Source organism: Heterocephalus glaber, unplaced genomic scaffold (assembly GCF_053883595.1).
Source record: "Heterocephalus glaber isolate CG9 unplaced genomic scaffold, H.glaber_assembly_v1.0 deba00001687, whole genome shotgun sequence".
NCBI lineage: Eukaryota > Metazoa > Chordata > Mammalia > Rodentia > Bathyergidae > Heterocephalus > Heterocephalus glaber.
The window spans coordinates 27,892,630-27,915,541 of NW_028258412.1; the positions used below are offsets into that span (position 1 = coordinate 27,892,630).

The 22,912-nt window shown below is 45.6% G+C and overlaps 1 protein-coding gene across 15 annotated transcripts in view; it reads right to left on the reverse strand.

The window, feature by feature from the left end:
- Nucleotides 1-464: 464 nt before the first annotated feature.
- The window catches only part of Znf605 (zinc finger protein 605), a 66,955-nt gene continuing 44,507 nt past the window's right edge, over nucleotides 465-22,912 (reverse strand). For 7 of the 15 annotated variants that reach the window (XM_087198444.1, XM_004844038.4, XM_021257749.2 and 4 more), the window contains 13 exons: nucleotides 22,605-22,814; nucleotides 18,147-18,314; nucleotides 14,766-14,925; nucleotides 13,951-14,105; nucleotides 13,657-13,819; nucleotides 11,364-11,509; nucleotides 8,651-8,767; nucleotides 8,227-8,310; nucleotides 7,605-7,675; nucleotides 6,550-6,637; nucleotides 3,558-3,665; nucleotides 2,943-3,015; nucleotides 465-1,568 (listed from right to left, as the gene is read on the reverse strand). In XM_087198444.1, coding sequence (XP_087054570.1) covers nucleotides 1,526-1,568; nucleotides 2,943-3,015; nucleotides 3,558-3,665; nucleotides 6,550-6,637; nucleotides 7,605-7,675; nucleotides 8,227-8,310; nucleotides 8,651-8,767; nucleotides 11,364-11,509; nucleotides 13,657-13,819; nucleotides 13,951-14,105; nucleotides 14,766-14,925; nucleotides 18,147-18,314; nucleotides 22,605-22,814 — 1,586 coding nt within the window. In that variant the 3' untranslated portion in view covers nucleotides 465-1,525. Of the gene's footprint in view, nucleotides 1,569-2,872; nucleotides 3,016-3,557; nucleotides 3,666-6,549; nucleotides 6,638-7,604; nucleotides 7,676-8,226; nucleotides 8,311-8,650; nucleotides 8,768-11,363; nucleotides 11,510-13,656; nucleotides 13,820-13,950; nucleotides 14,106-14,765; nucleotides 14,926-18,146; nucleotides 18,315-22,604; nucleotides 22,815-22,912 lie in introns of all 15 variants that reach the window. The other 8 variants (XM_087198450.1, XM_021257751.2, XM_087198445.1 and 5 more) reach the window with 5 other exon arrangements.

Genomic DNA, 22,912 nt, shown 5'->3' on the forward strand with positions numbered 1-22,912 from the left:
TGAGGTCCTGAATATCCTAAAAACCCTTCATGAGTCCTGCCCACCTGCAGCGTGGATCACTCCTGGGGAGTGATAGCCTCACCTTAAGGGTCTCTTGGACAGAGCCAGCAAGGCCCAAGGGAAGGTGCAGTTCCTCTACCACCACAGGCACAACAAGGTGCTATGTCCTCTATGGATCTGGCCCTGAAGAGGACAAGGAGAGGGAGTGAGTGCCCAGATGTCTCTCAAAGGCACAGACACATGGCAGCCCTGCCTTTCTGGCTGAGGATGGATACCCGACCTAAACAAATGAGCTGTGGCTTCCCAGGGTTGGTGGAGCGAAGGGCCCTGTGCCACTGTCACTGGCACCCACACTCCGGGCTACAGAGCTGGCAGCCTCCATGGTCAGGCAGGAGGAGGAGCAGTGGCACAGAGGAGGAGGAGGGCACGTCAGCCCCACACATGGACCCAATGCAGACAGCAGAGAAACAAAACAGCTCATTTATTAGAACCCAAAGAGGGGCTGTCCTCCCACGGATAGACTGCTGCCTCTCAATGAGTATCAAGAGCAAGACAACAATGGAAACCTGTATTCCTGAGAAGAAGCAAAAAAGTTACTAGCTTGCAAACAAACATAACAGGTGATTTCAACAAAAAATAAAACTTTTTAAAAAAAAAACAACAAAATTTCAAGTATTATTCCAGATGGCATGGCAAACCCAATGTAGGAGGGGAGGTGTCAGGCAGTGAAGGCCCTACACCCACTCCACTCTGCAGGCCTGGATGGGGCCCAGGGCCAGCCTCACCCCGCTCCATGACAGCCTGTGTCCAGCCATGTGGGGACGGCAGTGACCCAACTCACGCACAACAAGGAGCCGCTAACTTGACACCTTTGTCCAGGTTAGCAGTCTGGGACCCTGGATCACTTTCTTAACAAACAGAAACCTTTCAAATATACTATCCCCCAATTTAGTCAATTTGTAAATTATAAATTATATCATTTGTGCTACAGATTGTGATCTTTAAATCTTATTAGAAGATAAGCACCAAACCTATTAAAATAAAATATATATAAAAGGCTGTGGTTGTACTGACAGCGGAGTATTCTGCACATCCTGTATGCTGTAAACTTATGCTCCTTTTCCCTAGCAGAGCACTTCTGACACACTTTTCCCTTTCTCCCATGAAATTTTTCCTCAAGAGATCTTCATTTTAGCCACAATTATGGAAAAAGGACACAAAGAGCAAACCTGCACTGTCACCACTTGTGGAGAGTGGGTACAACTGTGAGTCTGGCTGGAGGCCTGCATGTGGGCTCCGCCACCCATGCTCAGCAGGAGGTTGGCGCTGCCACCTCAGCCTGCAGGCGGCCTGGGCATCTCACTCAGGGTAAAGCTCCACAGCAGGAAATGTCCCCCACAGCCCCTGCCCAGAGCCCAGCCAGCAATGCTGGGGACAGTGAGCGCCCTTAAGAGCGTCTGCACTCAGTTTCCAACACACCAGTGCCCCCTCCGAGGCGCGGTGCTATGTGTTGTCGCCCTGATGTTCAGTTCTTGAACCTTGTCTGCTCACAGATATGATTAAATTTCCTGTGGGGAGAAAACAGGCAAATTACACAAGAGAGCATCACAGAAGTATTTAAATACATGAGATTTAAAACTGCTTCCTGGAAGAGCCACGTAAAAATTGTGTGTGTGCACCTGTGTGCATGGACTCACAGCAGCTTAGTGTATTTTTAATAACATCAAAGAAATGAAGTCCCAAAGGTAGCCTTGTTTTTCCCATTTTAAAATTTAAAATAGAAGTAAAAACACCTAGGTAATTTTCTTAGAAAAGAGAACAAGAGTTGTACCTCCTTAGGGTTTGTCTGAGGACCTACATGTCACCTGGTAGGTGACACCCTCACTAAGCATGGGCAGGGACAAGGCCCTTGACAGAGGAAGATGGGTTGTACCTTTATATCCACATTCTACTTTTATTTAAAAAGTTGGTTACTAGTGAAATCTCTTTTCTGAAAATAACACTGTCTCTTTCACATGCTGGTTATCCTCAAAGACAGTGCAAATTTTTTGTTTTCTGAGACTGGGTCTCACTGTGTAGCCCCAGCTGGCCTCAAACTCACAATGATCCTTGTACTTCAGCCTCCCAATTGCTGGGATTACAGGTTTCCACACCACACCTGGTTTGTTGCAAGGTTTTTATCCCACAAAACTATTCCTTGGAAGATGTCACCTTACCTGAGTCCCCATGTCTCTTGTACTCAGCACACTGGCTCAATTACTTTAATTTGAACAAAAAATGCCTGCTTGGGGACTATATATAGGCCATGGAACAGATAGTGGTCATCTCAATTGTTTTAAAAATGAGGGAAGAGAGATTACTCCTCAGGTCTGGTCTAACAGGGCAATGCAGGTGTTGCTATGAATATTCTTTAAATTTAAAGACCACACTTTAGAGGCCACAGGTGGAGTGATCAAGTTACAGTAACTGCAAATGCCCACTCATAATAATGGGAGAAAAATCCAGCTGTCCCACAGTTGTGCCAGTGGGCCTGTGGTCTGGGATGGGCCACAGCCATTGACCCAGGAAGTGCTAAGGCCCAACAGCTGGGTGAGCTCCAGGAACTGTCTGACTAGGGGTAAAATGATTTTAGCCATGAAGACAAGAGGTGGAAGACAAGAGGCGAGCATGTGCATAGAAACATTTTAGGAAATGAAGTAACAAAAGAGGAGCAGCTATTTTGACTTTACAGGTACATAACGACTAAGCATATATAGACTATATACATGTGTCTATATATGTATATCTATGTGTTTACGTGTGTGTGGATATATACAAATTTTTGGTGGTCCTTCACATGGATCCCAGGGCCTTGCGCATACTAAGCACGCACTCTGCCACTGCACTCCATCTCCAGCCACAAGTCTGTGCTTTTCAGCAGACAGGTAACTCCTGCCACTCACATCGCATGGTGGGCCTTCACCTGCGTGCGGCAGTTACGGCCCCAGTAGCAGTCAGGACGGGATGTCACAGCCGCTAGAAGAGAAGAGAGTACAGATCTACATTAGAGATGTCACACACACCCGCCCAACTAGCCGAACTAAGTGAGAGACATGAGCAAAGAACCGTGAATGCAAAAGCGGCCTGTCCCTCTTTGGGACTAGTTTCCTTAGACTGCCAAGATTTCAAGAAAGGACAAAATATGCTAACTGAAAACCAAATTGAGGAGATGAAAGTATTCCTTCAGTCTACTGATGTCTTCACAGACCTCTGCTTTGGAACCCCACCTGCCATGACTGGCAGTGTCACAGCCAGTCCTCGAGGCAAAGCGGCCTCCTGCAGCCTGTGCGCCTGTCTTCTCCCTGGCTGGTGCAGACCGCTGCTCAGGACACAGCGCAAAGGCTGATAATGACCATCTGCTAGACGACAGGCAGAGGGCTGGAGATGTAGCTCAGAGTAGAGTGCTTGCCTAAGGAAGCCCTAGGTTCCGGCCCCAGCATGGGAAAAACCACAAGAACCAAAAAGAAGGGGACAGAGAGAGCCAAGCAGATGAAAGTGCAGCTGGTGGGTCTGCTCACCCGGCAATTCAGAAGCGGGAATGTTCCGCCGGTACTGATAGCTCAGCTCGCGGAAGCTGCGCAGGCCACAGCAGTAGCACAGCACTGTGTCCCCAGTCACCCTGTAATCTGCAGAGAACACATCTCATGTGGGCCTGGCCAGTGACTGCACAGTGTCACGTTCTAGACAGCTGAAGGCACTGCGCTCAAACCAACAGAAACTAACACATCAATCTGTATGTGAGATAGAAACAGTGAACGTGACATTTGGAAAACAACAGCCAAACCATCTTGAAAGCAGTTCACTTTCATACAGAACAATTCCACACACATAGGAAAATTTAAATATTAAAACAATCCAGAAAGAGCTGAACGTGGTGCTGTATGGGTTATAATCACACCACTTAGGAGGCTGAGGCAGGAGAATTGGTGCCAGTTTGAGGCCAGCCTGGGCAACATAGTGAGTTCAAGGCTTGTCTCATCTACGTAGTAGGACCCTGTCTCAAAAAACAAAACAGGGCCGGTGATTTAGCTCAGTGGTTCCACTGCCTGCCTTGCAAGCACAAGGACCCGAGTTCGATCCCTGGTACCAAAAAACAAACAAACAAACAAAAATTCTCAAAAGTACTAAAGAGAAAATTGGAACGGATATTATTTTCTCAACTGCTCATTAATATAGCTTGAATATTCCTTATCTGAAATGCTTGGGATCAGAGGTGTTTCAGACTTTTTTATTTTGGAAAATCTACATAATGAGATGCTTTAGGGATAGAACCCAACTCTACACAGGAAGTTCACTTACGCTTCATATATACCTTGTATCTTCCAGATAGGTAGGCAGGTGAGTAGGTAAAAGGTTAGTTGGTTGGCCATGTATGTATGTATGTATGTATGTATGCATTGGTACTGGGGATTGACCAAGGGCTTTACACTGAGCTACATCCTCAGCCCTTTTATGTATGTATGTATGTATGTATGTATGTATGTATGTATGTATGTATTGGTACTGGGGATGGAACTCAGGACTTTGTGCTTGCGAGGCAGGCAGTGGCACCACCGGGCCAGCCCTTTAATTTTTTGAGACAGGGTCTGGCTAAATTGTCAGGGTGAGGCAGTGCTCCAACTTCGATCCTTCTGCTCAGCCTCCCAGAGTACTGGAATCATAGGTTTATACCACCATAGCTGGCTTAAGGTGACAATTTCTTAAGTGTATAATATCATATACTCAACAATTGTGGTATCATTTAAAATAGTGGAAAAATGGAAATAATTTATATGTCCTTTATTAATGAATTAGAAGCAAACTATGATATTAGAATACTACATAATAAAGATGTAGCTCAGTGATAACCCACCTCCTTAGCACACACAAGGCCCTGGGTTTGAAACTTGGTGCTCAAAAAAAAAAAAGGCCCAGAAATCAAGGTGTATAGACCTTTCTTGGGAGAAACAGGCACATGACACATTGCTGAGTGGAAATTAGGTACAAAGAACACATATAGTACAGTGGGATCGGTGAAGTTATCCACAAACAGGCACAGGTGCTGGGAAGGGCTGGAGAGAGGGTTACAAAGACACCATTCCTGAGCGTCTCTCTGCTTTTAAGTGCTGGGGATCCAACCCAAGGCTTCACACATGCCAGGCAAGTGGTCCACCACTGGCTTCCCCCAGCCCACTTGCCTGTGTTTTGAGTGGTGGGGTCTCCAATGGCTTTTACTTTAACCTTTGTACTTCCTAGATCACTCATATTCTTTGTGAGCTATTATCATTCTTACACAAATACGAAACCATTAAAAAGTGAAAGTTTAAAGCACATGACAGAGGTGGCAGCCACAGGTGAGATGCTCACTGGAGTATGTCCACAAGACAAAAACAGCTCACGGCGTTTTAAGCAGAACTCTTTTTTTTTTTGGTGGGGGGGGGGGCAGTCTGATTGCAGGCTGGTCTTGAACTCACAATGGAGCATAGGATGGTCTTGAACCTGTGGTGATCTTCCTGCCTCAGCCTCCTGAGTGCTGGAACCACAGGTGTGAGCCACCGTGCCCGGCCTAAGCAGAGCTCTTGAGTCTTTTTATCATACTATTTATCTTAGGAAAGAACTGCTTGTTAATATTTCTATAGCCGGGCTGAGTGACAAAGACCACAGCCAAGGCACCTGTGCTGCCCTATGACAGGGAGCCGGCTCCACTGTGTGATGAGCACACCCAGCAACAGACGAGGGTCTGGGGATAACCAGCCCGGGCCTCAGTGTGGAGGAGAGTGGAACCTCCAAATGCTGCACCTCCACTCTCCCTGTAGGGAGGGAAGGGGCTAGAATATATCACACAGGTTAAACCCAAAGTATCAAGACCTTTCTTTCTCTGCTGGGGTGGGTGGAGGTCAAGGTCATAAATGCAGGAAAGCAGACAGGTAACACTGCCCAGATATGGCCTGCTGGGGTTGCAGGAGACAAAGGCTGCCTTAGAAACTCATGTCCATGTCACGAGCAATGCTACATAATTTTAGGGAAAAATCATTTGGTTAGCCTAGTACTCCTGCCTACAGCCCAGCTATGGAATTCCGAGACATAATTGCATTTTGGCCTCCGGTCCCAGCTGAGACCTCAATGATCCCGTGATGCTGTCTGTGATTCTCCAGGACAAAAAACACCCTGGGAGCTGAAAACATCCTGGGAGGAACAAACATCTACTCAGTTCCTCCTTGTTCTTGGATTGCTACATCTTATTTACACAGGATGTACTGAACTCTCTGCAAGTCATTTGTTGCATTTGTTTCCCCCGAGGTACAGTAAGCTGGGGGCTTCCGTCTTTGGCGCCCAGAGGAGCACTGATCAGACCCAAAGCTCAGCTTCTTCTCAGTCTCATTTTTCTACCTTTCCTGTAATTCACCTTGTGCTGCCGTGGCTAGCAGGAGACCAGGACTCACTGCAGAGGTTCTAGTAATGTCCCCTTTCCCTCTTCCCTACATGTCCACTCTAGCAAGAGCAAGAGCAAGGCAAGCGAAGGCACCTTACCAGACAGTAAAAACACTCCCCGCTGCAGAGCCATGAGACTTTCTGACAACATGTTTTTCCATGTCAGACTCCTGGTTACCAGGTAATTCTGTGATGGGGGAAAAAAAGGCACTAAGAAAATGCCAGACAAGAGGGAGAAACACTAAAATGACAAAAGGGGGAAAAACTTCAGGAAAGGTCCCTGAGGGTGGCTAAAAGCAGAGCACAGCCAGCCACAGGCAGCATCTTCACTGGGCCACAGCTGAGCTCTGGGGTCAGGGTCCCCCCTGGCTCCCGAGCTTCTTCTGTGTCTCAACAAGGTGAGCTGACCTTTGACCCTGTGCCATCTCTCAAAACTCCTCCAAAAGCATTCACAGCACAGGAGCAACGGAGAAGCCAGGCCTTATTTGGAGCCTCACAGTTCCAAGACAAGAAAGGCTGAGGACCTGGCATCTGCGCTCCCAGCCCTTAGGAACATGTGGCTATGAGGTCCTTCTGTGCAAACCTACAAAACTGCCTGGTGGAACAAAAGCAGGTGTGGTGCTTCTGAGCAGGGCATGCTTGTTGCTGCGTCCAAGGCACCCAAGGGCCCCCGCTGCTGTGGGCTTTCAGGAGCACTGGACATGAACAGGAGGGAAGCAAGGTTCTCAGCCAGAGGCTGAGGAGCACATTGAGCAAATTAAGATTCTAAGGGCTGAACCCTTAATTGAGCTTCCTTAAATATGTGAAGGAAAATGGTCAGAAAAGAAAAAGGAAGATCAGCTCTTCTAAGAAACACTCTCTATGAGCTGCAGGAACTAATTCCTATGGATTCATGACATGATGGAAATACTTATTTTTGGAATATGCAGAAAAACAGAGATACACTAATGCAGCGGTGGTGAACCTATGGCACATGTGCCGCAGCGGGCTGTTTGTATCATTAAGAGCTCTAAAAGGCTCCCCATCACTGTACTGTGGAAAGCAGAGGACCAGCTGCACTATGCACAAAGGAAAGTACAGAGTCCTATCGCAGCAGCTGAAGTCCTTTGAGGCCTCCTAGTTTCCACCTCACCCAGGTGACTCTGGAGTGATACCTTCAGGATGTCTGACTCGTAGTTGTTGTTGTTCAGCACTCCATCCAGACACTTGTCCCCCAGGTTGAGCTCTGCCAGAGGAAGGAAGCAATGTTATCTGTTTTATAATGATGATATTGTATCATATCAAAATATTGTTTACCAGACAGGATAACCAAACTTTTTTCCATTATATAGATTGTGGAGAGAATAAAAACTTCCACAATAAAACACAATTTAAAATAGAGAACTAGTAAAAATGATTTCATCTCTCACACTCATTAAAATAATAAGATATCCAGGTATCATCAGTACCTGGTCTGGTGTCAAAAATCTGAATCCCACAGCAAGACTGTACTTGCAGCAGTGTTTTTAAGCGCTTAAGTAAATTTTTCTACACTGGAACCTAGCATTTTTCCCCTAACTGTTCTATATTTGCTTGACTGAGCTAACATGAACTTGATGCTCCAATGGCAAACCTCTGCAGTCCAACAGGAAAAGGCTTGTAGTTACAGGGTGACTCAGAGTGACCTTCTCATTTCTCACAGCAGGTCACAGACAGCATCATCACCTGCCCTGCCCCGAAGTTCACAAAAGAACATATAAAGGTCAAAGCAACTCGGAGAAGAAAAGGCACAATTACCACAGAATGGGGCGAGGCAGCCGGAGCAGCCAGTCCGGGTACAGCCCCAGTACAGGTGGCAGAAGGGCTGCAGACAAACTGCACCTGTGGACAGAGCTCTGTTTCAATGGTAAGAACTGTAGATTAAAGACATCCTGTCTCCTCTCCTAGATTTATGAGGGACACACTGTACACAGTTGAGGACTGATGTGTAGATGGATATGGATTCAGATCCCAGAGAGCCACCAACACCCACAGAGAATGGTTCCATTTGGGGCGGCATTATCACTGGTGGAAAAGACCAAGAGCTCAACTTACCCTGTGGGACCAACTGATTACTCAAATTGAAGAAAGCAGAGTGTCTCTGCTGCATGGCACTCACAAAGCTGAAAGCCACCTGACACCAAGCCCTGGAGGACACAGCATCATCAGACAGCACACTTACACTGCTGGGGTGGGACGTGGGGATCCTGCTCGCGCTCAGCTCTCCGGTCAGGCATGGGCTGGAAGCAGCAGGTGCAGATGGCGTGGCTTCCTTGCACAGGGCACTCGTAGTCCTGGGCTGTTGAAGATACCCATATTCAGGCCGGAGCGGTGCAATGCCAGGTGGAAAGGCAGCAGATAAGAGATTTACATGCAGGGAGGCAGTTGGTACAGACAAGGCCTAGAGAGGATCCAGACTGGTTCCTAAACAGGCAAAGTATATTCTGCCATTTAAACAGAGAGTTCACAAGATGGAAAGTAACCAAACACTGGGGGATAGAGATATAGCTCAGTGCTAAGTGCTTCTTGCCTAGCACATGTAGGCTTAGTCCCTTAGGACTGCAAAAAATAAAAAGAACCAAAAATTATCCTTTGGTTCAGTGCTTGTGACAAGATTTCTAAGATTAGTCAAAGATTTTCTACTCTTTCCTACAAAGGAAGGACAGGCCCATAGAATACATATTATAAAACAATAAAACAAATTGTATATTTAATCTCTGCTGAGGCAAAAGAACAACTATATCCTTCCAATAAACAAAGGACAGGCATGGTAGGCAAGGCTGATCTGGCACATGGAACATCCACAGAGCAAGTTTCCTTGACATCCACCATCCACACACAAGACACAGGGAGGTGACCATGGTGACCACCACAGTACCCTGCTGAGGGTCCCTGAGCACCTATGGGGACTCAGGCTCTCTCTAGGCATGATCTGCATTCCCAATTAGTAATCTGATGCTCCAAAAGGAGACACTGATGAGTCCCCATTATGCAGAATAAGGAGCTCTGAATGGCAAAGTCAAACCCAGGCCGTGGCTGAGCTCCAATGCCTATGGCCAAGCACTGCCTTGCTTGTCTCCCACCCACAGATTCCAGAGACCACCTGGAAAACTGCAGCAGTGTCCCAGTGGGTGGTCAAGAAGGTATCCTGGAGGCCAATCCTGGGGTGGCTTCCTGACCAACCATGGCCAAGAGGCCAGAGCCCATTGGGTCATCTTTCCATTATGCAAGGAACACAGAATGGCAGAAAGGACAAGACAAGAGCTACAATGCCACATACCCCTGAACAGCTCTCTTCTCTTTCTTTTTGGTGCTGGGGATAAAACCCAAGGCTTTGCACAGCATAGGCTCTACAGCTGAGCCACACTCAGGCCCTCCCTTGTTTTTCTTGGTAGCATCTGGAGACCCACTGGCCAGAAAACACATAATTACATGGAGACTGTGACAGATTCTGGCATCTTGGCAGCCACTGCTGGGCACAGCCAGTCTCTTATATGAGGGACAGATATGCAATCAGCAGTTTGGTTTTGGCAGACTCCACTGGGGGACATCAACTGCTCCATAGCAGTAGACTGGGGTGAGTCTATGTGTTCGAATCAGAACAGTTAGTTCTCAGACATGGCCAGCAGGGAAGACCCATTAATGATTATTTATCTGATTTCTTTTTTAAAAATTTATATATATATATATATTTATTGGTACATATTAGGTATAAAATACCTTTACATTTATCATTGGGTGTTTGTACCAGAACATGATATATCTTGGTTCTTATTTTTTCTCCCATTCCCTGTGCGCCCTTCACCCCCTCCACCCTTCCCTATTTACACAGACTTTGTTTCTATTTTTTTTTCTTTTCTCATAATTTTTCCTTTCCCCTTCCCCTCCCATCACCCCTACCCCTTTGGACCTTTTCCTATTTCACATTATCAGTTATTCATTTTAATCATTTTCATCCTTATTTACACTTTCAATTTCTCAGAGTAGAGAAACTATTCGGTATTTACACGTGTCCTATTTATTTCACTTAAGAGCATGGCCTCAACGTGCATCCATTTAGCTATAAATGTCTCTAGTTTCTCATTCTTTATGGCTGAGTAGTACTCCATTTTATAAAAAAAACAGATCTTCTTTATCCAGTTTCCAATCGATGGGCACTTGGGCTGTTTCCAAGCTTTAGCTATTACAAACTATGCCACTGTAAACATAGGTGCACATATATCGCTGTGGTACGATTCTTTTAATTCTCTGGGGAAGATTCCCAGTAGGGGAATAGCTGGGTCAAATGGGACCTGTAGTCAAAAGTCTTCTAGACCTAATTGACAGATTCAGTAGAGTAGCTGGATATAAGGTCAACACTCAAAAAACAATAGCCTCCTTATATGTAAAAAGCAGACCCACTGAGAGAGAAATTCAGGAAATAATTCCTTTTACAATAGCATCCAAAAAAATGAAATATCTAGGAATCAGCCTAACAAAGGAAGCAAAAGACCTCTACACTGAAAACTACAGCACCCTGAAAATGGAGATCGAAGAGGATATAAGAAAATGGAAAGATATCCCTTGTTCCTGGGTAGGAAGAACCAATATAGTGAAAATGGCCATACTTCCAAAACTACTACATAGATTTAATGCAATGCTGATTGAAATTCCAACAATATACTTCACAGAACTAGAGAAAACAATCCAAAAATTCATTTGGAAGCAGAAGAAACCTAGAATAGCAAAAGTTATCTGATTTCTTACCAACACTGATTGTAGCAAGAGGTAGTGGGGCCATGGAGGCAAAGGAAGTGTGGGTTGGGGTGGAAAGGCAATGCACAGTGCAGGAAACCAGAACAATCTGAGCCCCGGCAAAGATGCAACACAAAGAATAAGCCTGTGGTGCCTCTTACCTGAGGTGAAGCTGGTGGAGGTTGATGGTGCATCCCGCCCAAGGGTCTGTGGGGCCCCCAGTACGCTGTCTGATGCTGGGCAGGAAAGGGGCTGCATCACTTGTCTTCTGTACTCCGGACACTGTCTGCACACAATGTATGGCTGGCTGCAGGAAGAGCATGGGGAGAGCTGGGGCCACATGGAAGCAGGCCAGTCACCAATCCCAGCTTGGGCAGCAGCATCACAGGCTGCTTTATAGCAGTTTCCCCTTGCTGGGGCTCAGTTCTAGCCTGCCTCAGTCACACCGACACCCGGCATATGGAGAGGAAGAGGTCCTTCCTCTTGGCTCAGTCCCTCTGTTGGTGAGGGCACTGCAACAGCAGCTTGAGGTTGAGGACCACAGCCACCACATGCTGGCTGATCTATTTCTCGTTCCACCCAACTCCTGGAGCCTCACTCCCTGCTCACCAGGAATGGGCTCCCAGCTCTGAGGCTGAGATAAAACCCACATCAAGGCACTGCTGCTTTACCCAGTACATGCATGTCCTCCCCTTATCAAAACCAGAGCACAACACACAATTGCCAGGGCCAGCAAGAGCCCATAGTGCTCATCTGCATGGTCCCTCACTGCCCTAAGTCATTTGTCACCACTGCACTTCACATCTACTTCAGAAACTACTAGGAAAAAGTCTGTAAAAACAGAATCCACAAGAGCTGGGGATTTAGCTTAGTGGTTCCGGTGCCTGCCTTGCAAGCCCAAGGACCCGAGTTCAATCCCCAGAACCAAAAAAAAAAAAAAAAAAAAAAGAGAATCCACAGGAAAAGTACACATGACTCTCATCTATCAGAATCTGCCTTTCTAAGCTCAAACCAATGGCCAGAAAAAATGGGAGAAAAGGTAAGATCTGACCAAATAAAATGAGATCACAGTGAAAGGAACAAACAATTCCATTTCTAAGGAGAAAGATAAATGAAAAAAAGCCTTCTTTTCCTCCCACTGAACTGCCAAAGAGAACTGCTGTGTGTTCCTAGTAACGGTGTCAGTGTGAGCCTTCTGATGGGCAACTGGATAACTCACATACCAAAGTCCAGCAAGGTGTAATTCCCAGTCACTCTTTTAACTCAACTATTTTATGTCTATATATTTCTCTTACTCAAACTGCCGGTCATGTGCATAAATTTAAACATAAGGACATGTGCCACAGCACTGTTTTGAAACACAAAATGTTGGAAAATCTCCACATTCTGAGTGCAATACAATCCATCTCTTTAATAATACTTAATACCAAGGGGCAGGGATTTAGCTCAGTGGCACTGCGCCTGGCTGGAAAGTCCAAGGTCCTGAGTTTGATCCCCAGTACCAAAAACAAAGAAATACTTACTAGTATATTACATTTTATTTTATTAAAAAACATGCAAATGAGCTGGGCATGGCGGCACATGCCTGTAATCCCGGCACTAGGGAGGCTGAGCCAGGAGGATCACTGCAAGTTCAAGGCCAGACTGGGCTACATAGTGAAACCCTGTCTCAAAAAAAAAAAGAAATGCACAATATGGATACCTGTATGAATGATTGATGGATATAATAAACTGTTAACACTGAGGCTGGGGGTGTGGCTCAGTGGCAGAGGCTTGCCTAGCATGTGCAAGGCCCCAGGTTCCATCACCAGCACTGCAAAGAAAATTTTTTTTTAATTAAAGAAGAAAAAACATTGTCACTAAAGTGATTCTTGGCTTTCTTGCTTTTCTTGATCATCACCACTAAATTCCATAAAAAATAATAAAAATATTAAAAGTTTGAGTTTTTTTAAGTATCTTTCTAAATATCATGCCCTTGGCCCAAAATGCAAATCCTGGACTTCAGATTTAAAAAACATCAGCTTGTCAGCAGATAAAACAATGTCTTGCAGTGGTGTGTCCTCTTAGCCAGGGGACTGTGCCTTTTCTGAGATGCTGCTCTGTAAATGTTAACACTGCCATTTATGGTGTGGAGTACTTTATGGTCACTAAACCACAAGAAATAAATGTACTTGCATGGGAAAAAAATAACACAATCATGACCCTCTGACACAGCAGTTAATCAAGGCCCACAATGTGGAGTTTGAGTAACTGGTGGTTGGAGGAGGGTTCAATACCCACTGTGGCTACTCCAGAGAACATCAGGTCTTGGCCATGCTCCATTGCCAGAAAACAAGCAGAAACCATTAAGGAACATGGCTAAGCCCCCAGCTGCCCACCCACAGCTAACTTTAATAACGATACAGACCACACTTCTAGCTCCCATATCCCACACTGACCCAGCACAGAATTTACCTTATGTCTGAGGATTCGCTGTCAACATCTGACAGCACCAGCAGGTCATCTGAACTCCCTTCCTCATCAGAGAAAGACCTCCTAACTTTGGGCTGCAGCATGTCTTGAGTGATTTTATTCCTGGCATCCATACTTCGCACATCATCTTCACTGCGACTCTTGTCTAGATTCCAAGGACACACAGCATTCGTTGGGAGTGGAAAATGACCAGGGAGATACAAGCTAGGCTGCTGAGAGCTTCACTCACACCCCAGCCCCTGAAGAAGGAAAGGATTCGGTGGCCAACCCACTTGCCTGGGTGCTGGATGAGGTATGCTTCCACAAGGTTGTTGAGGATGTGGTTTTTACAGATTCTCTCCACTGGACACCGGCATGTGGGGCACAGGGATGAGCGCTCCATCCAACCAGAGTAGCAGGCTGCACAGAACGTGTGCATGCAAGGCTGCAAACTGAAGGAACAAGAAGGACAACTCTCCAGGCACGGCCTCCTAGGACATGCCTGGGACCTGGGAACAGATCTTCAGCAGGCCCTCCACCATAAGGACAAGCTGGAGCCGAGCCATGGCAAAATATGGGTCTCTGCACCATTCAACCTAAAACACCTCAGCTCAGTCTTGGTTCATAAAAAGCTAGAGCCTAGGGCCGGGGATTTAGCTCAGTAGTTTTGCCGCCTGCTGTGCAAGCGCAAGGACCCAAGTTCGATCCCCAGTACCCCATCCCCCTCCAAAAAAGGCAAGAAGGGTCTTCTGAAGCTACATCTGGGACATTCATTCTATGACAAATATTGTTTTGTTAACCAGGGAATATTTAAGGTGTGGTATAGTTTGCTCAATCTGTCTGCAAGGCTGTGGCCAGGTTTGTGGGTTACCCATGACTCATGTCAGTCAAAACCAAGGCTGCCAAGATTCTTGAGGGTTCTGCAGCCTTGGTCTCCAGGCCCCAGAGTTTCTCCTTGGCCATGTGAGTAAAATGAAAACGGCAAGCTCCATAGTCCTGGGGCAGTGAGGACCAAAGGCTGGCTTCACTCACCCCTCCTCTCCTCCCACGGCTCAAGGGTTACACAGACTCAGGCCTCCCTGGGAGGTGGTCTGGAGTGGGAGGCAGTGTACCTCACACAGTCATGAAGCAGGTCCTGGCAGATGATGCATGTGAGAGTCTCTTCCATCTTGTCTGGCTTCATGGTGACAGCTCTTGTGTCCTCATGGGTGGCCTGGGCACTTCTACACTGGTCTGTGACCACCGATGGCAGGTTTGGATCCAGCTCCCCATCTGCAAGAGAAAGGGATGAGTTCTGACTGCCGCAGCCAGGGAGGACATCAATGTGTAGCCTTTCTGTTTAACAAGCACCTCAACCTGTGCACTGTCTGCCAGCAGCAGAAGACATACAGTCCTCACCATGGGTCTGCATTTATACAGGCTATATTTTAAGAAAGCCCCAAGGGCTGGGGATGTAGCTCAGTGACGCTGTGCATGGCAAGTGTAAGGTCCTGAGTTCGATCCCTGGAACCAAAAAAAAAGAGAAACCCCCAAATAAATCTTATATTCTGGTATGTCTAAGTTCTGTTTTAGAATAGTGATATACCAAACCAGGCACAGTGCCAAACACATACAGTCCCAGCTACTTGGCATGGTTGGGAGGATAAAGCAGAAGGATTTTTGTTTAAACTTGCTATGTACCCTGGGATGGCCTCAAACTTGAGATTCTCCTGCTTCAGCCTCCCAAGTGCTGAGATGACAAAGAGTGCACCAACATGCCTGAATAGAAGGATCATAAAGGCCAGTTGCTAAAAAAATTATGTAAATGACATTTTAAACAGACAACAAACATAACTTCTATACACACAGAAATATGTCAGAAAGCGAAGATTCTAACGTAACACCAGAACCCTTTTTTTTTTTTTTTTTAATTTTTTGAGTTTTGCTATGTAGCCCAGGCTGGCCTTGAACTTGCAGGGATCCTCCTATTTCAGCCACCCAAGTGCTGGGATTATAGGTGTGTGCCACCACACCTGGCACCAGAAGCTTTAAAATGTTTTTTTCTCCTGTTTTTATGGGATATTGGGGATTGAACCCAGGGCTTCATATAAGCTATATTCCCAGCCCTTTTTATTTTCAGACAAGGTCTTGGTAAGTTGCTAAATTATCCAAGCCGAGCTTGAATTTATGATCTTCCTGCCTCAGCTTCCCAGAGGGGTGGAATTATAGGTGTGTGCCATCATACCTGGATTCCTGGTGTGTGTTTTTTTCTTTTGGTACCAGGGATTGAACTCAGGACCTTACGCTTGAAAGGCAGGTGTTAGAATGTGTTTTTATTTGCTATTTACACAAGTGTTTGTCATCAAAGATCAAATGTATTTATTTTTGTTTGTTGTGGGGAGTGCTGGGAATTAAATCCAGGGCCTTGCATATGAGGTAAGTACTCTGCTACTGGGCTCCAGCCCAACTCATTTTTTTGTTGTCGTTACCAGGGACTGAACTCAGGACCTTGCGCTTGTGAGGCAGGCGGCGGAAGCACTAAGCTAAATCCCCGGCCCTTTTTTTTTTTTTTGAGTCAGTCGCCCTTTGTAGCCCAGGCTGGCCTCGAACTCTTGGCAACTCTACTGCCTCAGCCTCTCAAGTGCTGGGATTACAGGCATGTACCACTATGCCTGGCTCTCTTGTGCAACTTTCTGAATCAGTTCCTGTCTTTACACAACATGATAAAAAATATGGTGAATGCTGCTTCTGAGTGCTATCCTACAGAAAAGCAGCCTCATAAAAACATGGTGATGTGTTCTCATCCTCCTTAGTCATTAGATCTAGCTCCATACAACTTGTGGCTGTTCTCCAAAGTCAAATAAATGATTGTGGAAAGGTATTTGGAATCAATTCAGACATTGAGGCAGCCACAACAGTGCAAATAAGGATACTCAGGGGGGCCGGGGATTTAGCTCAGTGGTGCCGCTGCCTGCCTTGGAAGCGGAAGGTCCTGAGTTTGATCTCAGGTACCCCCCCCCCACCCCCAGCAAAAAAAAAGACACTCAGGAAAGAGGTCTACCAGAGCTGCTTTAGAAAGTGGGAAGAAAAATGGTTAAGTGTGTTTGAAGCGAAGGGGAGTATTTTGAGGTGATAAATGGCAACATGTCTTTTACGATAATACATTTTAAAAAATTTAAACGAAGGCTGGGGATTTAGCTCAGTGGTTCCGCCACCTGCCTTGCAAGCACAAGGACCCGAGTTCGATCCCCGATACCAAAAAAAAAAAAAATTTAAACACTTAATATATTTTTAGATCACACCTCATGGAAAACAAATGCAGCCATTCTCTACCCAGTCTTTCCTCACCTAGATTTTCCTCTTCTGAGCAAATTACTTTGGTGTCTTTTCCCTATCTCTTCTGGTATTTACCTCCATATGTGTGTGATATTGATACATCTGACTTAGCAGTTTATTTTATTTTTTCCTATGCTAAGGATCAATCCCAGAGCCTTCCTTGCACATGGTAGGCAAAAAAGACATCTACCACCAAGCTATCCCCTCATCCCCAGTTATCAATGTTAGACATCACCTCTTGTCACCTATTAATGTAGTGAAGTGTTCTGATCCGAGGCCCCCTTCACAATATTATTAAACACAACTATTGGTTAATTACATTGTACGACATCATTATGTTCATGTCCAGTATTCACTGCTGAGCCAAGTAAATTACTAAAATTAAGTTTTGTGCCTTATACAAATTTTCATTTTTGCTAGAGGTAGAGTTGCTTTATTTTATACCTGCTTATATTTTCCTATGTAACTGTTGCTGATTCTCTCCACACCCTCAGGCAGATCTGCTCTGTTTCCCACCAGTGTTCAGAGGGTCCAGCTTCCTCCCCGAGGACCTCCTACCTCAATCCTGCCCCTTGTACTGCTCATGGGCTATGGTGCCTGGGCCTGCTGTCATTGCAGCACCACATTCCCAAATACTTTTAATAATCTTTTAAACTTTGGCTTCTCTACATTTTTCTTCTCTAAATCATCTTTAATGTGAATGTTCAAACTATCACTTAAACATATTATTTATTTTTGAAACTGGTTTTCTCTATGAAGTTCAGGCTGGCCTTGAACTTGAGGCAATCTTTCTGCTTCAGCCTCCTGAGTGCTGGGGTTACAGGTGTAAACCACCACATCTGGCTTAAACATAACATGTTTTTAGAAATTACTGTCACATCCCACGACAGAGGGCTCTAGTATCAATTCTGCAATTCAGAGCATAGCCTCATAGGGAACATAGTTCTATCTGGATTATGCAAACCAGAAAGAAAATGCCCAAATTTTCATTCAGAAAACAGAAGGTGCTGCAGGTATCAGTCTGAGACAGTGCTGTGGTGCGGTCTCCGTGCTTCTGTAAAGTGCAGCCCACTGAGACCAACAGCTACCGCAGCACAGAGCACCAGCAGTCAGCAGCCTGAGGGATTCCGAGGAGCTCATGAGAGGGCAAAGGGTGCATGCAACTGCAAGATTCTGACCTTCTTTCACCTTCTTCTTCATGGGCTCCAAATCCTCCTGGTGCTGGGGCCCTAACAAAGAATAGGGTGCACCATCTCTGTCTGGGAGAGCTGAAGTGAGGCTGGAGAGTTCGTCACTTGCTACAAATGGACCACATCCTTTTGGGGAGATGCCTGCATCTCCAGACCCTGTGAAAGGTCAAACAAGACAGATTCCAATTCATCTGCATCAGAATGAGAGATGTTGAGAAAGTGTCACTGATTCAAACTAATGTGTAGTGTCAATCCGAGCTGTCACAGTTTTGTTTTGTTGTGGTACTGGGGATTGAAACGGCGGCCTTCATACTGAGCTACAACCCAGCCCTTTTTTATTTTGAGATAGGGTCTCACTAAGTCACCGCAACTGAGCTCAAATTTGCAATCCTCCTCAGCCTCCTAGAGTCCTGGGATTACAGGCATAAGTCACCATACCTGGCAAGATGTTATAGCTTAGAAATGATACATGACTCACCAGAAATACTGTACACATAAGCCATGTGTCTTAAATGCACCTGGGCTCATCGCTGTGCAAGTGGAGCCAGGACAAGTGGCACATCTTGAGATTCAGCCCTGAAAACCAGGGCTGCCCCACGCAAATCCTCATGCCAGCAAGCACAATGCACATTACCTGCCAAGCAGGCCCCAAAGAGATGCAAACCAAGGGCTCTTCAGACAGGAGGGGCATCGCGGTGAGTGGGTGTGACAAAGGAAAGGAGTGGAGCCACACAGGGAGAGTTCCGACCCACTTCAGCAGGAAGCTGGAGTTCCAAATGAACAAGTTTGGCAGAAATGCTACAAGCTTCCCAACACCCTGTTTTTTTTGTTTTGTTTTTTATTGATGCCGAGGATCAAACTCAGGACCTCGTGCTTACGAGGAAGGGTAAGCGCCACTGAGCTATATCCCAAGCCCCCCAATATCCTTTTTTCAAGACCTAGTTCATAATGTTATAGTACAATGCACATCTAGTTCATAACATTCCAATGGCAAATGGTATTATTATTACTATTATTGTTATTTTGAGACAGGGTCTCATTACATAGTCCAGGCTGGCCTTGAACTCAGTACGTAGACCAGTCTGGCCTGGAACTTGAGGGGATCTTCCTGCCTGAGCCTCCCGAGTGCTGGGGTTACAGGCGTGCAGCACCACAGCCAGCACAAGTGGTATTATTTGAGAAAATAAACTGGCCTATGGTAGCTGGGGAGGAAAAAAATAAAAGAGTATTATTATGGGAATAAATTAGCTCATATACTAAAGGATGAAAAGGACAGGTAGCTTCATAGGCTGGCTTCTTCCTCCAGCACTCACGTCACCATAACCTTTCCAAGAACTGTATGAGTCAGGTGTGAGGACACAGGCTTGGAATCTCAGCACTCCAGGAGGTCCAGGCAGGACAGCAAGTTTGCCCCCAGCCTCAGAAGCTTAGTAATTTTGTCTCAAAATAAAAAATAAAAAAGGGCTAAGATATAGCTCGGTGTGAAGACCCCGAGTTCAATCCCCAGTACCACATATACACAAAAAAATTTCTTGAATATTTAGCTGGCTTCTTATCTCCAGAACAAAGGTTATAGTCATGGCATCTGACCAGATTCACCATGGGAAGGACCAAACTCTAACTTATAAAAACCAGTAAAAAGCAGGCAGGGCCGGGGATTTTGCTCAGCGGTGCCACCACTTGCTTCACAAGCACAAGGTCCCAAGTTTGATCCCCAATACTAAAAAACAAAACAACAACAAAAGAACATGCACACATACAAAAACCAATAAAAAGCAATTATCTCCAGGTGGAAGTGGCCATCTAGAGCTTTGGCAACTCCCACTGTCTTTGCCAGAGGAGCAGTCTATCCCAATGGTATTTCTGTAACAGTATATTGTATTATTTGAAGATTAGATGGGGGGGGCAGTTTGTATAGACAAAGAACAGGTATTTGTTGTACAAGTGTGGGGCTTATCTTTCTCATGTATTGTAAAGCTATTATTTTTCTGAATCATATCGTTTCTGTATTTGTGTCCTCCACTGATTCCTTCTCAGCTGACAACAGATATGCTTGCCAGATTGTCATCAAGGCTCGTACTTCAATAAAAGGTGCTAAGGACAAAAAAAAGCAATTACCACACTATCTCACATCTGGTAAGCGCATAATATTAACTACTATACAATTATTTTGTTAGTATGCACATACTTAGACATACAGATAGGAAATTTTTGTTTTTTAAAATTATACAATTTATAAATGAATTACCCTTTTATGAAATTAGAACAAAACTAGAAAATTAATAAAATAGAAGTGAACTGAATTGTACTTCTGCATCTCTGGGGCTGTCATCATGAGGGCAAGCAGCAGATGCTGGATCCAGATGGAAGCCAGACATTTCCCTGTGGGGCCCTGTCTGGGTTCTGGGGACCCTGGACAGTGTGTGAAGGGTATACTTACCTGGAGAGCTTGTAAGAATGCAACCATCCATCCAGGTAGTTACTCCTACCTGGTATGTTTTCATCTTAAAATGACTATATTTTCTTTCACTCATGAATCTGAAGTAATGACATTAAAGCAGAGGTAAATCAAAAGACTTTGAGAAGCTGTACCTATAGTGTACACTACTGGTGTGGTCTAAGCTACATACCTAACAGTTGAGGCACTGTGTCAGCTGTTTTTCCATTTAAACATCCTAAGTATCAGTCTAAGAAGTCCTCCCATGTGTGTCGTGAAAAGTCACAACCTCACAATGTCTGTTATGGTTTACATCTAGATGTCTCCCTAAAGCTTCATGTGATCATAGGTGGACCCTTTGGAAGGTGACCAGATTACAGAGGTGTACAGTTGCCTTGCTGTTAGGAGGTGGGATCTGGTTGAGATTTGGGTCACTGGAAGGGTTCTTCTCTCTCCCTGGTCCTCCCTTTCTCTCTGCTTCCCTGCTACCATGCCCTGAGCAGCCCTGCTCAGCTCTCCTCTATCATACATGTCTGCTGTGCTGTCCTGCCTTGGAGCCAGCTGACTATGCACTGAAACATGAGCCAAAATAAACTTTTCCTTTTTTAAGTTGTGGGTGTCAAGTACTGTGTCTCAGCGATGAGGAAAGTCACTAAGACAATGTCACTCCTCAGATGGCTGGGATGCCATTCATGTGGGGAAAAAGCGAAGCATGAGGCTGGGAACATCTTGCTGCTGGGGAGTCTGGCTTATCCAAGGGGCCTGTGAGTGAGGAGGGAGCTGCTGCAGGCCTCAGGGAGCACAAGAAGAGTGAGGCTGCCTATGTGAGAAGTGATAGTATTAGGAACCAAGAAAGCCAATTTAACAAAAATGGAAGTAAGTTCAGATAGCACAGGAAAAGATTTCCAAGTTTAAGATGACATACTGGCTTCCTGCATTTCCTGACTCTCCTTCCACAAATGCCATTAGAAAGCTTAAGGAAATGAAAAGCAAAAGGGAGCTGGGGTGTGGCTCAGCAACAGAGTAAAAGCATGTGCAGTCCTGCATCAATCCTAAGCACCACCAGAAGGAACATCTGGGAGCAGAGCAGCCAGCCAGCTGGTGAGAACTGAAGGTGCCATTCTCCAGAAGAGGGTTCTCTTGCTGCTGCCGATCAATGGACAGAACCATTAGGAGCAGAGATCCTGTTTGCACAGGTTTCCCCGGTTCCTGCTAATGAATGAAGTGTGATGTGTATACCTCTGGCAGCCATCTTGAAACCTCGAAATATCTTGACACAACTGAGACACAGGCATGTTGGGTGGACAGATGGGCACCCTCCAGCTGGTCCTGGAGGCATGGTGATCTGTTGAGCTGACCTTGGCCTGTGTTTCTCGACTTTTTGTAATGGGAACAGCTTTTCTGTCACATCCAAACACATCCTAACTAACATGTGAGGGGAAACCTACAGACTGCTAGGCATGTGAGAAGAGAGAACCAAGCATTCGAGGAATCAATAAGAATATGACCAAAAAGAGGTGATGAAACTACAAAACTTTACTGAAGATCAAGGAGCTTAATAAGGGGAAACACCATTTTCCCCAAATCAACATCTCAAAAAAACCAGAAAACACTACCTTGAGTGAAAGAAGTCACAAAACCACATAGTCTATGATTTTGTGTGCATGAAGCATCCAGAACTGGTAAATCCATAAATACATGGGACAGAAATGTTCTGGAATTAGTGGTGATGGTCACAAAACCCTGTGAATGTACTAAGAAACACTGACGTGTATACACTTTAACTTCATGATATTATGGTATATGAATTATATTTTAATAAAACTAAAAAATACCACGGTATCATAGTCCTTGAGCATCAACATTTCTCCTTGTGGAACAAGTCATCCTGTAATATTTGCCACCAGAACTCTCACTAATGAGAACTTTCTACAGTGGCTTTTCTGTCTCTGTGACAACACAGCTAAGGCTTAGTGAACTAGAAACGGAGACTGCCACCTCCCTCTCACCTGAGCTGGAGGAATGTTCTCGCGCTACACAGCTCAGCTCCGTGGAAGAGGAAGCAGCTGTGGAGAAGAGGTCTGATGTCGATGTCGATGGCTGTGGTTCTTCCAAGCACAGTTGGGCAGCAGGCAATGGTGGTGGGACCTGGAGGCCATCCCCCCGCCCTGGACCTGAGGCATCTTTGGTCATGTGGAACATGTTTTCTTTATTGGCTTCTGCAAGCACAAAAGTGCAGAAAGAGCCCGTAATTTGGGCTCAGGAGACACAGCAGGGGCTGAAGGCTGTTGAACTCTCGTTCACATCCATGGCTTGG